The 15,783-nt window shown below is 45.5% G+C and overlaps 1 protein-coding gene across 1 annotated transcript in view; it reads right to left on the bottom strand.

The window, feature by feature from the left end:
• Positions 1–848: 848 nt before the first annotated feature.
• The window catches only part of LOC120055334 (disabled homolog 1-like), a 46,681-nt gene continuing 31,746 nt past the window's right edge, over positions 849–15,783 (bottom strand). Inside the window, exons 7-16 of the mRNA XM_039003208.1 lie at positions 14,829–14,894; positions 13,308–13,376; positions 10,707–10,754; positions 8,927–9,779; positions 8,607–8,734; positions 3,733–3,830; positions 3,423–3,463; positions 2,278–2,483; positions 1,488–1,578; positions 849–1,122 (exon numbers count right to left, since the gene is read on the bottom strand). Of these exons, the coding sequence (XP_038859136.1) occupies positions 986–1,122; positions 1,488–1,578; positions 2,278–2,483; positions 3,423–3,463; positions 3,733–3,830; positions 8,607–8,734; positions 8,927–9,779; positions 10,707–10,754; positions 13,308–13,376; positions 14,829–14,894 (1,737 nt within the window). The 3' untranslated portion in view covers positions 849–985. The remainder of the gene's footprint in view (positions 1,123–1,487; positions 1,579–2,277; positions 2,484–3,422; positions 3,464–3,732; positions 3,831–8,606; positions 8,735–8,926; positions 9,780–10,706; positions 10,755–13,307; positions 13,377–14,828; positions 14,895–15,783) is intronic.

Below are 15,783 nucleotides of genomic sequence, written 5' to 3'. Positions count from 1 at the left end.
CTGCTGGTTACTGGCCCAACGCTCTAACCACTAGGCTACCTGCTGGTTACTGGCCCAACGCTCTAAGCTACCTGCTGGTTACTGGCCCAACGCTCTAACCACTAGGCTACCTGCTGGTTACTGGCCCAGCACTCTAACCACTAGGCTACCTGCTGGTTACTGGCCCAACGCTCTAACCACTGGGCTACCTGCTGGTTACTGGCCCAACGCTCTAACCACTGGGCTACCTGCTGGTTACTGGCCCAACGCTCTAACCACTAGGCTACCTGCTGGTTACTGGCCCAACGCTCTAACCACTAGGCTACCTGCTGGTTACTGGCCCAACGCTCTAACCACTAGGCTACCTGCTGGTTACTGGCCCAGCACTCTAACCACTAGGCTACCTGCTGGTTACTGGCCCAACGCTCTAACCACTAGGCTACCTGCTGGTTACTGGCCCAACGCTCTAACCACTGGGCTACCTGCTGGTTACTGGCCCAACGCTCTAACCACTAGGCTACCTGCTGGTTACTGGCCCAACGCTCTAACCACTAGGCTACCTGCTGGTTACTGGCCCAACGCTCTAACCACTAGGCTACCTGCTGGTTACTGGCCCAGCGCTCTAACCACTAGGCTACCTGCTGGTTACTGGCCCAACGCTCTAACCACTGGGCTACCTGCTGGTTACTGGCCCAACGCTCTAACCACTGGGCTACCTGCTGGTTACTGGCCCAACGCTCTAACCACTAGGCTACCTGCTGGTTACTGGCCCAACGCTCTAACCACTAGGCTACCTGCTGGTTACTGGCCCAACGCTCTAACCACTGGGCTACCTGCTGGTTACTGGCCCAACGCTCTAACCACTAGGCTACCTGCTGGTTACTGGCCCAACGCTCTAACCACTAGGCTACCTGCTGGTTACTGGCCCAACGCTCTAACCACTGGGCTACCTGCCGCCCCTATTAGCTTTATTTCAATTAAGAGTCTGGGACAATATCAGAAACAGTCAATTCCAGTCCTCTGCAGGCCATGCCTCTGTTGCAGGGTTGTTACACTGGTGGCTCCTTGTCTTAGTCCTCTCCTTGCAGGGCGACCACGAACCCCAGCAGGCTCCAGCTATGGCTATATCTGTTAGGGTCAAAGGTTAAACGGTTAAACCTCCATAATAGTATGGAAATGGCAATACTGTGGAAATTAAATAGTGATGTTTAAGCTACAGGTGAAGGTATTTTCATGTAGGTTTGTGTTTTTATTAAGAGGCTGAACTGGTCGTTGGGTGATCTCACATTCCAGCCCACTTTAGCCAGATGGACACACACTCACATCTAGAGCCTAATGAGAGAGATGAAGACATTGTTATCATTGTGATGATCATCATCCTCAGCATCATCATCATCGCCATCTCTCATAGGTTTATAAATCTAAAGTATAGTTGGATTGAGGAGGGAGGGAGTCTTTTAAGAAAAGCCCATCTGTTTTTGAAGCAGGCAGGAGGGACGGTGTTTAGCATAGCGGCAGGAGCTGTCTCATCAGGTTCTTCTTCAGGGAGATAGCACGGGAGAAGTCTCTGGAGGTCACCAGCTCATATCGCAGTCGCGTCTGTCACACAGACAACAACAACACTTTAACATCATCACAACCAGCTCAGGACTGGAGTCTGACAGACAGGTAGAGGACACCTATAGACAGACTAATATATATAGAGAGAAGGAGGTAAAGAGGGTGAGAGACAGGCAGAGGGAGACTTAGAGAGAGACAGACAGACAGAGGGAGACAGAGAGAGGGACGGACGGATATAGAGAGAGACAGATGGACGGATATAGAGAGAGACAGACGGACGGATATAGAGAGAGACAGATGGACGGATATAGAGAGAGACAGACGGACGGATATAGAGAGAGACAGACAGAGAGAGGGAGACAGAGAGAGAGAGAGACAGACGGAGGCAGGGAGGCAGAGAGAGAGAGAGAGACAGATGGAGGGAGGGAGACAGAGAGAGACGGAGGGAGGGAGACAGAGAGGGAGAGACGGAAGGAGAGAGACAGAGAGAGGGAGAGAGAGAGATAGAGACAGGGAGATAGAGAGAGACAGACGGAGGCAGGGAGGCAGAGAGAGAGAGACAGACGGAGGAAGGGAGACAGAGGGAGGCAGAGAGAGAGAGACAGACGGAGGAAGGGAGACAGAGAGAGAGAGAGAGAGACAGAGAGAGAGAGACAGACAGACAGAGGGAGATAGAGAGAGAGAGACAGACAGAGGGAGATAGAGAGCGAGATAAATAGAGAAAGGGTCCTAGGTTGCTGAAGAGAAAAGGAGATGTAGAAAGAGAGACAGTATTCCCACCGCTCTGCGGATGAAGTCAGGGTTGTAATGCACAGCTTCTCCCCACAGTCTCATCAGTTGTGGCGTGGGCAGCTTCTTGGCAGCCAGTGAGGTGATGGACTCACTGTCACCCCCTCTAACCACAGAGACAAAGTCCTCCACCATGCTGCCTTTCACTGTGTCCTCTAGAGGAGGGGGAGAGGAGGGAGGGGAGAGAGAGGATGGATGGAGGGGGAGAGGTGTGGTAGGGGAGTGGGAGAGGGGAGGGAGGGAGGGGGAGAGGGGAGGGAGGGAGGGGGAGAGGCGTGGGAGAGGGGAGGGAGGGAGGGAGGGAGGGAGGGGGAGAGGGGAGGGAGGGAGGGGGAGAGGGGGGGGGAGGGAGGAGGAGAGGAAGGGAGGGGGGGTGGGGGGAGAGGGTGAAGGGGTTAGAGAGAGGGGGGAGGGGAGAGGGGAGAGGGAGAGGAGAGTGGAGAGTGGAGGGAGGGAGAGGGAGTGGGGGTAGGGAGGGGGGGGGGAGAGGTGGGGGGATGGGGAAGGAAGAGAGAGAATAAAATATAATTGAAAACAGTTTGAGTGCTATAGTATAACCAATCTTTATGCAAGTGTCCCAGTTACTGTAACGCCTTTTCTCAGTGATAAAGTCTCACAGAAGGCTGCATTACCCAATCAATACACAGAATGTGAAGTACATCACACGTTCGTTATCATTGGTTAGCTACTCCCGTTGTCTTTATCCATGCAAAGTGGATTACAAACAGCAACCTGCACCACCTAGACTCTCCACCTAGACTCTCCACTAACAGGTTTATCAACATCCTCCTACCCAACCTCCTCTTCCTCATCATCATCACCACCACTACCATCATCATCATCATCATACTCATGAGCAGCAGGTAGCCTAGTGGTTAGAGCTTTGGGCCAGTAACCGGAAGGTTGCTGGATCGAGTCCTCGAGCTGACAAGGTAAAAATCTGTCGTTCTGCCCCTGAACAAGGCAGTTAACCCACTGGGTGCTGAAGATGTGTATGTTGATTAAGGCAGCCCCCTGCACCTCTCTGATTCAGAGGGGTTGGGTTAAAAGCAGAAGACACATTTCAGTTGAATCCATTCAGTTGTACAACTGACCTTTTGTCATCAGCACCATCATCATCCATCTGTTCCTCCTCCTGATAACACACACCATGTTTTATTCTCTGTCGACCGTGTCATTGATTTCAACAGTCCACAGTTTAAATCCAGAATAATGTTCCCTCTCGTTGTACCCAGCTAAGGCTTCAGTCTAAAACCTTACGATCAGGAGTAAGTGTACTGCAAATTAACCTCACACTAAATCATACATTGTATGTCAACTGTATAGAGTCTTGATGCTTGTAGAGGACTGCCATTGCCCTTGTATCTATATCTTCCACACACATAGACTTAATGAAGGTCTTACCAGAGTAGGAGCCAGCACAGTGCAACACAGAGGGGGCAGTAGCATGGGCTGACTGTAGGCGTCAACATGGATCCAGAGAACAAGGTAGTGGTGGTGGATCAGGACTGACACCAACCGGACGACACAACAGTGTGTTCAATCTTTTTGTGTGTGTGTATGTGTGTGTGCGTGTGCGCGTGAATGTTCAGTAGGTCTGTCTGTAAACACACTGATGAATATTATCGGGGACATAGACTCATCTTTATGCTCTGACCCTGGGTCAGTCGTTTGGTTTGGTGGTCTGGGACAACATCAAATAAACACTCCAACAAACATGACTTCTGTACTTTGTGTTTCCCAATGTCTAGCTTCCCATAGCAGAGCTTCCCTGACCAGTTAGTCAACACACACTGTGTGTTTAGTTGTCTTTTAGGACCTTCAGGTTTGGTGCCAATTCCATTTCAGTCAATTCGGGGAGTAAACTGAAATTCCAATCCCAAATGTTCCTTAATGGTTTTGTCACAATGAACACAACCCTGGTTTGTCACAATGAGCACAACCCTGTTTTGTCACAATGAACACAACCCTGTTTTGTCACAATGAACACAACCCTGGTTTGTCACAATGAACACAACCCTGGTTTGTCACATTGAACACAACCCTGGTTTTGCCCTAATGAACACAACCCTGGTAATACTGTAACAGGAACACAGCACCCTCTGTTGGATCCATTGTGTTGGAACAAAATACAAATGTCCTGTCTGGAATCCAAACTGAATAATGCTATGTTTGTAATCATGTGGGTAACCAAAAGTACAGCTATCATGCTTGAAAAAAGTGTTCAAAAAGCATATTAATAGATTGCTTTTTATAAATAATATTTTGTTGTTGCATTTAACTGCGTAAAATGCTGTTATCGATGTTTCCTTAGTATGTGACATCAGAGGTCAGCATATGGGAGAAGTGGGACCTCAGGATGACAGACATGTTTCCCAGTAGTAATTACCAGTTGGAGGGCCGTTGAAGTGGATTTCTCCCAGTCGTATGTGGTAAATACCACCTTCCCAATTGGTTACAAACACAACATAATTATCTATTAGTGATTAATGAAACAGAAGCACGATGACGTTTATTGTCATTAATCATGACCCATCTAGCGATTTCTGCTAAATGGGTCAGCTGCAAAGTCAAAATTGGCTATTGTTAAAATTAATGAAAACACAAATTCACTTTTTGGTCTACATTTAAGGTTAGGGTTAGGCATTAGGGTTAGCAGTGTGGTTAAGGTTAGGGTTAAGGTTTAAAATCTGATTTTATGACTTTGTGGCTGTGCCAGCTAGTGACCACTCTGAAGACCTGCCTCCAGTACATGAGTCATCCCAATAAATGCCAACCTATGAAGCAGAATGGTTTGACCTTCCAGATCTGTTTACACTTGATTTGATATCCAGAAACAATAGGTCCCTGACTACCTCCAAAGGTGGCCAGGAAGATCTGATCACAATCAGATCACAATGTGTCTTTTAATCATCTACTCCAGTCTAAAAATGTGGGCACAGTCAGAATGTGTACAAGTGCAGGACAAGGGCGCATGTTATAACCAGGAATAAATGAGGCTAGACACGCATTGTGTCTGGATATCAATCAAGTGTAAACAGATCTGGACGGTAAACCATTTAAATTATCATTATACCGTCCTCTAAAATCATTGACAGATAGGTCTTTGACTTATGGCATCAGTAACTGTCTTCAAATAAATAAATAAATGCATATTGTATATTTGAAAGAATATCTGTCAAATAATCTGCATACATATTGATCAGATCACGAAACGTACATGTTAGTGCAAGGTGTAAATAAGCAAGGCTTGAGTGATATTCAGTTTAGAGTTCTAAAAATGTTTGACTGGCAGCATAATCAAATATTCAGGAGCAAAGTGGGAATCACATGATATTTTATTTGTGACTGAACAGTGGGGATTAGTAGTACAGTGAATGGGAAGAAATATACGTACAAAAGTCCTTTTCTCTTTTCATGACTGTTGGAATTCCTAAATAAAAATTTACAAAATATCGTTGGACCATTTAATTTAGCATTTTCTTATACGAGCAGGGTTACAGATATTATCATCATAGTCTAGAAGTAAAAGCAATAATATCTCTATTCTTTCATAATCTTTTAAAGTTTTGCCATTTGTAACTCCGTGAAGCAGACAGGCCTACAATATGCCCCAAACCTTTAGTTGCATGAATCAACCATGTTACTGAAATACAATGACATGACGATATAACAGTGGCGGGACAATGCAACACAACCCATAATAATAAGGCATAGTAATGCACTCTGGAGTCTACTGCTGGCTGGGCCGTCACAACTAGCTTATTGGTTTGTTTCCTAGAAACCACCCATGTGTAGCAGACCTGGGTTCAAATACTATTTCAAATAACTTCAAATACTTTAGCGGTGTGTGATTGAGCTTGCCCGTTGCTATGGAACCAATAGAAAAGTCCCTAAAGTGCAAACCCCGCCAACATGGCACTCGAGGCAGGCTAAAGCAAATGCTCAAAAGTATTTGGAAGGTTTAAATAGTATTTTAACCCAGGTCTGGTAGCAGTTGAGTAGTTCAACATAGGGATTAAAAGCAACCATTGAAGGATGGGTAGTACACCTGTTCAGTAGTCTAAAACAGTTAAAAGCAAGGTTATGCCCCCCAGGTAAAAGTGACAGGGACTTTATTGGCCTGTGGATCTTTTATTTTATTTTGTGTGTGAGGACCTTTTCAAAAGAGTGAGTTACGTCATACGTGAATCTTTGATTCAATGGTTGTGTAACACAGATTCACAGTTCATATGTCACAGACTGACTGACCAAACCCAACACAGAAACAGAAAGTAAAAAAGTTAAATGAATTGGCAAGAAAGCAAAGCAAACATCCAGACAATACAGACAGAGGGGCTGGTATGACATTGCTTTAAAGTTGAGAGAGCCATAGGTAGGTTGCATCAGAGAGGCAGACGACAGACCTATCTTTTGGCACAGAGTTTCCGGTGTAAGGGGTCTTGAGGAAATCTTATTTACAAAATAGAAGTTTGGCAAACAGGAATTCTTTCGACTGATGCCTCAAAGCTGTTTTCGTTATCCATAAAATGCTCAGAAGCGTCAACTCAGAAGTCGCAGCTTAGAAAATAAAAATTATATTTTTATCTTTTAGCATTGAAAAGGAAGCTATGAAGCTATGGAGAACAGTTGTCTCGCAGTCTCTGCTGTGTTTCATTGGATCCACAATACATAGTCTGTTCATGCCAATGGAACAAGTCAGCTGTTTGAAAACATTTTGCAAATCCATCTGTTCTACACAGTGAGTACTCTGAGGCGGGTGGCAGTTCTCCAAACGAAGGGTATAACCCCATAGGACACCATTCCTCCTCAAAAACACCCCAAAAATGATTTAATCCTTAGAAACCATTAGAATCCTCATCCTGACCATGCAGTTTGATTATTCCTCCCAGGTCACATGATATATAAGGTGTCTCTGCCCACTGACCTGTGGCAGGAAGTTGTCGTGGTAATGACCCACTGCTACAGTTTGGTCAAAGATCATAGGTCACTTCATGGGAGAAATGGCTTCCGATTGTCTGGGGGGGAAAGACAGCTTGTGAGGAGAGTGTTGTGCTGTCCACCTATGATATTGCTGCTTTAGGCTGCCAATATCAGCATTCTCCAGAACAGAGATCTGTGTAATCAAGTTATTAGGAGGGACATAGGAGTCCAGAGTCTCCTCTCCTCCATCTCTCAGTCCACTGTCCTCCTCTCCTCTCATCTTCTTCTATCCTCCTGACGGTCACAGAGGTTCCTTCTACTGGAAAGGGAGGGACCAGCATTAAAACACATACAAGCAAGGCACACACACTCACACGCGCACACACGCACACGCACACACACACGCACACGCACACACACACACACACACACACACACACACACACACACACACACACACACACACACACACACACACACACACACAGAGAATTTCAGATATACTCATGTGTGGAATATGTGCAGTTATGAGCCTATAGACAGCAGGTGGCAGTATTGTTCCTTAGGTCCTCGTACAGAATCAATGCAGAAATGTTCCATTTTACAACGTATTACAGAGCCATAATAAAGTAAGTCTTAAACAAAATAATTGTCTGAAAACCATTCAGTTGCAAAGACACAGAGAGAGACTCAAAGACAAAGAAGAGATCTGTGTCTCTGGAAAAACCCCAGACAGACACAGAGAACGAGAACTGAGCGGTAAAGGGTTGTTAGACCAATCAATAAAACAGAGATGTTTTAAGCAGCCTTAGGGGGATACAAAAAGGTTGGACAATAGAACAGAAGAGGGGTGGAGAGAGCGGGAGAGGGGTGGGATGAGGAGAGGAGAGAAGTGGGTGGTTGAAGAGAGGGAGAGTATAGGAAAGGAGAGGAGAGTGGAGGAGAATAGAGGAGAGGAGACCCACCCAGAGCCCGGTGTTCTCTAACTGTCTTCCTGTGGACAGATCTGGGCCTGGGGAGAATCAGGTGGAGCATCACCGGATGGACAGGGAGACAGAGCCCTGGTGCATAAGCCCTACACACACACATATATATATATATATATATATATATATATATATATATATATATATATATATATATATATATATATATATATATATATATATAATGAGAGAGAGAGAGAGAGAGAGAGAGAGAGAGAGAGAGAGAGAGAGGGTAGAGAGCATGGTCAATACCACACGAGTATAATCCACAGATACAAGTTAATTCAATAACTTCAACCATTAAGACAACTATCCACCAACTATTTGATAGATCATTATATCATCATGACCAGCTTATTCGAGACTCACCGAGTCATCCTCCCTGGTGCTGGGGGGGGTGGCCTGTGTTTGGATGGGAGAGTGGTCTGTGGGGGGGTCACTGGTCTGGGACGAGGCGGAGTCTGAGGACGGTCCAGGTTGGGAGGCTGGGGTGGACGCTGCAGAGAGAGAGTGGGAGGTATAGGAGTTTTGGTTGTTGGGTGTACCTTTTTCACATAAAGCATTGAACGTTATCAAATAGGGTAGGGCTAGGGTTAGGTTAAGGTTTGGGTTGGTTAACTTACTTGTGCTGTAACTATCTATCTAGTCTAGTATGAATGTAGCAGAGACTGGCAGTAGGGAGAGCTTACCTGAGTCAGTGGAGGGTGAGGTGGACGTGCCAGGACTCAAGGTCATCCGAGAGAGGTCAAGGTCACTACAGCTGCCTTCCTCTTCCTGGGTCAAGGCCAATGGTGACATCACAGCCGGTGACCCCAGGCACAGCTGGCTACAGACCAGGGTGTCAGGAGGCACGTTCACTGGACCAGGGCCGGGCGTCTCACACCTCGCCATCATGACAAAGCTAACAGGCGTCTCACACCTGCCCACAGCACCCAGACCCATTGAAGTGGGACTCATCGGCCCAGGTGTTCCACACCTGCTGCCCAACATGACAAGGCCCAGCGAAGAGGGGCCTTCTCCCGCGTCAGAATCCCCACTGAGACTGTGCTGCTGCTGGAGCTGCTGGAGCAGGGCGGGGTCCATCGCATGGTGCTGGGGGCTGGTGATGGCCGAGGAGGGGGTGGAGGAGAGGTCGCCGTGTAGGCCCTGGGGGCCAGGGCACACAGTGGTGATGGGCACCATCATGGGGAGGTGGTGACCCCCCACGCCCACGGCCTGGGCGGGCATGTAGGCAGCCATGGCAGCCCACTGCTGCTGGGTGGCAGGGAAGATGTTGGCCTGGCTCCAGATGACGGGCTGGCCTCCCGGGAGGACCTGGGTCACCTGGAGGGGCCCCTGCACCCCAAAGGCCAGGGTCTGGGCCTGGCCAGAGAAGGATCCCTGCTGGGCCCACTGGGCTGCCTGGACTGGCCCCATGGTCATGTACCCTGAGGGGACAGAGGTGGGGCTGAAGGGGCCGGTGAACAACTCTGGGGGGTGTTGGTGTTGGTGCTGGTGGTGGCTCCTGCTGGGGTCCAAAGTGTTGGCCGGGGACGGGGGCATCTGAAGGCAAATCATCCACACACAAGTCTAAACCAGGCACCTACTGTATTATTTCACTGGGATCATTGTGACTATTTACTTAGAATAGAGGTCCTGTAATTTATTTACTTAGAATAGAGGTCCTGTAATTTATTTACTTAGAATAGAGGTCCTGCAATCTATTTACTTAGAATAGAGGTCCTGCAATCTATTTACTTAGAATAGAGGTCCTGCAATCTATTTACTTAGAATAGAGGTCATGCAATTTATTTACTTAGAATAGAGGTCCTGCAATCTATTTACTTAGAATAGAGGTCCTGCAATCTATTTACTTAGAATAGAGGTCCTGCAATATATTTACTTAGAATAGAGGTCCTGCAATCTATTTACTTAGAATAGAGGTCCTGCAATCTATTTACTTAGAATAGAGGTCCTGCAATCTATTTACTTAGAATAGAGGTCATGCAATTTATTTACTTAGAATAGAGGTCCTGCAATCTATTTACTTAGAATAGAGGTCCTGTAATTTATTTACTTAGAATAGAGGTCCTGCAATCTATTTACTTAGAATAGAGGTCCTGCAATCTATTTACTTAGAATAGAGGTCCTGCAATCTATTTACTTAGAATAGAGGTCCTGCAATCTATTTACTTAGAATAGAGGTCCTGCAATCTATTTACTTAGAATAGAGGTCCTGCAATCTATTTACTTAGAATAGAGGTCCTGCAATCTATTTACTTAGAATAGAGGTCCTGCAATCTATTTACTTAGAATAGAGGTCCTGCAATCTATTTACTTAGAATAGAGGTCCTGCAATCTATTTACTTAGAATAGAGGTCCTGCAATCTATTTACTTGAGCCATCCTGTAGTGAAAAGCATCTGTATTACTCTCACAACAAATCATTCTTAATACAAAATGATTTTGAATGGGAAGGTCAGTTACTCACCGAGGGGGGAGTGGACATGTCTCCGAACAGATCAAAGTGGTTGATGTTCTGTGCAGGGATAAAGGGTCAGAGAAAGAGAACAGTGACATTTCACAACAAAACAAAAGCCAGATCTGCTTTATCGTAATAACACATTCTACTGATCTATAACAGGGTAGGGTGGCTATGTGTGTTTGTGCATGTGTTCTTAGGCTCCTGCGTGTGTTCCGGTGCTCCTGTGTGTGTGTGTGTGTGTGTGTGTTCCGGTGCTCCTGTGTGTGTGTGTTCCGGTGCTCCTGTGTGTGTGTGTGTGTGTGTGTGTGTGTGTGTGTGTGTGTGTGTGTGTGTGTGTGTGTGTGTGTGTGTGTACTGTATAAAATTGTATTGGAGATGCTTAGAAACATCTAGCTCTTCTTTCCTCTCATTTCATTATCAGAAAATGGATCTAAAATGAATCTCTCATGGTGCTCTGTAATTGGCTGGGTAAAAGGGTTATTCAGTCCAATCTAACGAACGCTGATTAGATATTCCTCTGTCCGTCTCTACCAATCAAATCATCCCCTGATGTCCCATGATGCATTACCATTGTGATTCCCCTAAAACACAAGATAATATGATATCATTAGGTGGTAGGATTCAGGCTATATACATGTGCTTTTTGCGGCCACCATGTTCCTCCTCCAAGACAATATAACCACCTGACCCATATTGCAGACGTGACCGTTCCTACTACTACGTCTCACCCCCCTGGCCATGTACGTCCAGCGCTCTGACAGTTTAATTACAATACAGAGGAGGTAGAGAGGATGGACAGAGGTTCTACAGCTAGACACATGAAATGTACAGTATGTCACAGACTGCAGGCGCCATGCACAAGCAGACAATGTATCACCACGGGAACACACACAGGATTTACATGCAATAAATAGACACACACACACACACACACACACACACACACACACACACACACACACACACACACACACACACACACACACACACACACACACACACACACACACACACACACACACACACACACACACACAAAGAATAGAGAAAATGAGGGGAAAACAGCAGTCAGTGTGTGTGTGTGGGGTTAACATAACATTGTCTATACCCTCTTTGAATTATGTGGAGGAAACGAATCATATACAGTACATACATTACACCATATTGTTGTTATACATGATGTATTGGTCTGACAGTCTCATTTAACCTTAAGGGGGCTGAGGCAGGTGTCTGTAAGGTAGTGTGGTTATAGTTCTATAGGCCTTCCCCTCCGGCAGACTGGCAGGCAGAGTGACACACACGTTCAAGTTCAAGTTTACTTGTGAATCGTGTTCTTTCAACAGATAAAGTTGAACTTGAACATGTCAGGCTGGGCATCTAGGCTCTCAGTAGAGCTCCAACTGAATGAACAGACAAGCAGTAACTCTTAGAGATATGGAGGCAGCTACTGATACAACACCAGCTAGCATGATGTGTGTTGGGGAGAGATAGCAGGGGGACAGTGTAGCTACCATAGATAGTTGATGTGCACAGGAAGAATGCGAAGAGAAAAAGTAAGCACACATTCTTCTGTTTCCATGTACGTCTTGACCAATGGGCTTAAAGATGGAATCCTGCCGTATATAAAGCCGGCTCCACTTTGTTGCCGTTTGTTGCCCAGCTGAGGAGCTTTGAGCGGCATGGTACAACATTTGTTGATACATATTGTGCTCTTCTATTGCACGTGCAATGATGTCAGAGAGGAAAAACAGTGTTGGTTGTTTACAGTAACTTCTTTGTTGTTGTAATATCACAAACGGACGTGGAAGTTTCCCCATTAAAGATTCCAGCTTTAAATAAAGAAGAACGACTAGTGCATCTGATATGGTGGAAACTCATAAAAACTAACAGTTAATCCATGACCTGTCTATTTTTGGTGGTCAGAAATGAATCTGCTGTAAAAAATATATATTTGCTCTGCATACAGGTACGGTGTTTTTATGAGTGGGGTGGTAACCTAGGAGACCCCTCTGTCTGTCTGCATGCAGCTCCACCAAACAAACAACAACTCCACCAGCAAACCTCTCATATTCACCTCCCAGGAAGATGGAACAACCCACTATTCAACTGAGACTGAAAATGACAAAAAACCTTCTGTCTTTAAGACATTACGCCTTTTTGATGTCTAATAGTCCTCCTAGTCATATTTTAAATTGTGTGGAGGATTTGAAGCAAAGACTCCATCTGTAGCTGGTGCAACATCCAAGCTTGAGGGACAAATCATGAATCTGTTGTGGAAGGTTATGCATGAGTCCTGAATATCATTTTATCATCATACCTCTAGAGTTGACTAAGACCCAACGGTTGATCATTCCAGAGCAGTACATTCTATTTCTATATATCATTCCTCGGCCAGAAAAATCTATATCAGATAGTTGACCTAGACACACACTGATGATAACCAGTCGATGACCAGTTTATGGATGTATACTGTGTATAACAGTGGTCACACAGACAGGGGTTCATCAATGGAAACTAAAGAAGAGGGGAGGTTTTCCATTGAGAGAGACAGAGAGGTTTGCCTGTGGGGGGTGTGGACGAACAAAAAAACAAAAACAAAACACCTACAGTCATAAAATGGCGTTTTGGGACGTCATAGATCCCTTCTCCCTTCTGGTGACTGGTAGCGGTAGGGACCTGAGTTGGAGGTCCAGTCAAAATAAAACAATACAGTGAGCAACACCATTTACCAAGGCTGAGAACGAAAAAAAACTCATTTATTTAAAAAATAATCCTTTCTACTGCAGTGTCTCAAAGCTACTGTTCTGTCATCATTTCAGAATGTCTCTCTGGTCTACACATGGTGATATTGTGGTCTGGTCTAAAAGCAATGTTATGCAAATACAATTCGACAGTTGTACCGCTCTCGAATCAATTCTGCTTAAATTCATATTGATTGTAAGCAGTACTGTCAGATTGTGCATGCTACTTCTCTGTTTGGACATTAAGATCACACAGCTGCTTTTCTCCATTTATACAATGTTCAACCAGAGGTTTAAATCTATGGAAACTGACAACGCAGGATCGTGTCCTGCCCTGTCCTCTCCTCTCTTTTCTTCATTTTCCTCACATTAATATATTAACCGTATTCAACAATATGGCCTCCCTTTCTCTCTTTCGACTGGCTAACTTGGCATTGGGCTGCAATTTCTTCTTGTCTATTGATCTTGTTTCATTCAGAAATCAAATGGCATGGCAAGTGATTAATCTCTATGCATCTTACATCCTCAGAGAGGTGAGGGAGAGGAGGAGGGAGGAGGAGGAGAGGAGGAAGGATGAAGGAGTAGGGGGGAGAAAGAAGGGAGGAGGGGAGGGAGACGGAAGGAGGAGGAGGAGTTTAAGGAGGAGGGAGGGAGGAAGGAGGGGGAGATGGAGGGAGGAGGGGCGAGGTAAAGAGAGGAGGAGGGAGGTGATGGGGGGAGGAGAGGAGGAAGAGTTGGAGGAGGAGGGAGGAAGGAGGGGGAGGAGAAGAGAGGAGGAGGGAGGCGGGAGGTAGATGCAGGAGGAGGATTTGGGGAGAAGGGAGGAGGCGGGAGGAAGGAGGGAGAGGTGAAGGAGGAGGGGTGAGTTAAAGAGAGGAGGGAGGTGATGGAGGGAGTAGAGGAGTAGGGGAGGGAGATAGAGGGAGGAGGAGGAGTTGGAGGAGGAGGGAGGAGGAGGGAGGAAGAAGGGGGAGGAGAAGAGAGGAGGAGGGAGGTGAAGGGAGGAGAAGGGAAGTGGTGGAGGGAGGAGAGGAGGGAGGAGGGGGGGGATTAAATCACATTCTAGGTTCCTAGAAGCTGCTCTTGGTTCCTTGAACTAAACGGGAAGGTCAAACCTCTGGATGTCTGCAGGGATCCCACATAGACTCTAGAGAAGCCTTGATGAATTGGTCTGACAAAATAACTGGCCTTGACTGCACTTCACTGAACTGTGGATTTGAGATGTTATTCATCATTTAAATTAGGAACGTTGTGAGTATACTATTTAAAAAGAATAATATCCAGAGTGTACTGCTCTGCTCTCTAACAAACATACATATTCTATTGTAACACAAAGCTCTGGGTTGACTACTCTACAAAAGGTAAGGGGCGGGGCTTGGTATTGTACCTGGTAAACGCTCTCCTCTGATTGGTGGCCACGGAGGGGCTCATGTCCAGCCTCAAACACAATGTACTACAACAAAGGAAGTGGGTGGGGCCAATAGGGATGGAGGATGACGGGATAGATGGGGGAAGAAATTGAATAACAGAGAGAACAGAGAGAAGAACAGTGAGAAGAACAAAGAGAAGAACAGAGAGGATAACAGAGAGAATAACAGAGAATAACAGAGAGAATAACAGATAGAACAAGAAATGGAATAACAGGGAGAATAACAGAGAGAATAACAGAGAGAAGAACAGAGAAGAACAGAGAGAAGAACAGAGAGAACAAGAAATGGAATAACAGAGAGAACAGAGAGAAGAACAGAGAGAAGAACAGGGAGAATAACAGAGAGGATAACAGAGAGAATAACAGATAGAACAAGAAATGGAATAACAGACAGAATAACAGATAGAACAAGAAATGGAATAACAGAGAGAATAACAAAGAGAATAACAGAGAGAATTACAGAGAGAAGAACAGAGAGGATAACAGAGAGAATAACAGAGAATAACAGAGAGAATAACAGAGAGAGTAACAGAGAGAATTACAGAGAGAAGAACAGAGAGGATAACAGAGAGAATAACAGAGAATAACAGAGAGAATAACAGAGAGAGTAACAGAGAGGATAACAGAGAGAATAACAGAGAATAACAGAGAGAATAACAGAGAGGATAACAGGGAGAATAACATAGAATAACAGGGAGAATAACAGATAGAACAAGAAATGGAATAACAGAGACAATAACAGAGAGAATAACAGGGAGAAGAACAGATATAATAACAGATAGAATAACAGAGAGAATAACAGAGAGAATAACAGGGAATAACAGGGAATAACAGAGTAAAGAACAGAGAGAAGAACAGAGAGAATAACAGAGAGAATAACAGAGAGAATAACAGAGAGGATAACAGAGAGAAT

Source organism: Salvelinus namaycush, chromosome 11 (genome assembly GCF_016432855.1).
Source record: "Salvelinus namaycush isolate Seneca chromosome 11, SaNama_1.0, whole genome shotgun sequence".
Lineage (NCBI taxonomy): Eukaryota > Metazoa > Chordata > Actinopteri > Salmoniformes > Salmonidae > Salvelinus > Salvelinus namaycush.
This window is presented reverse-complemented; position numbering and strand designations above follow the sequence as displayed.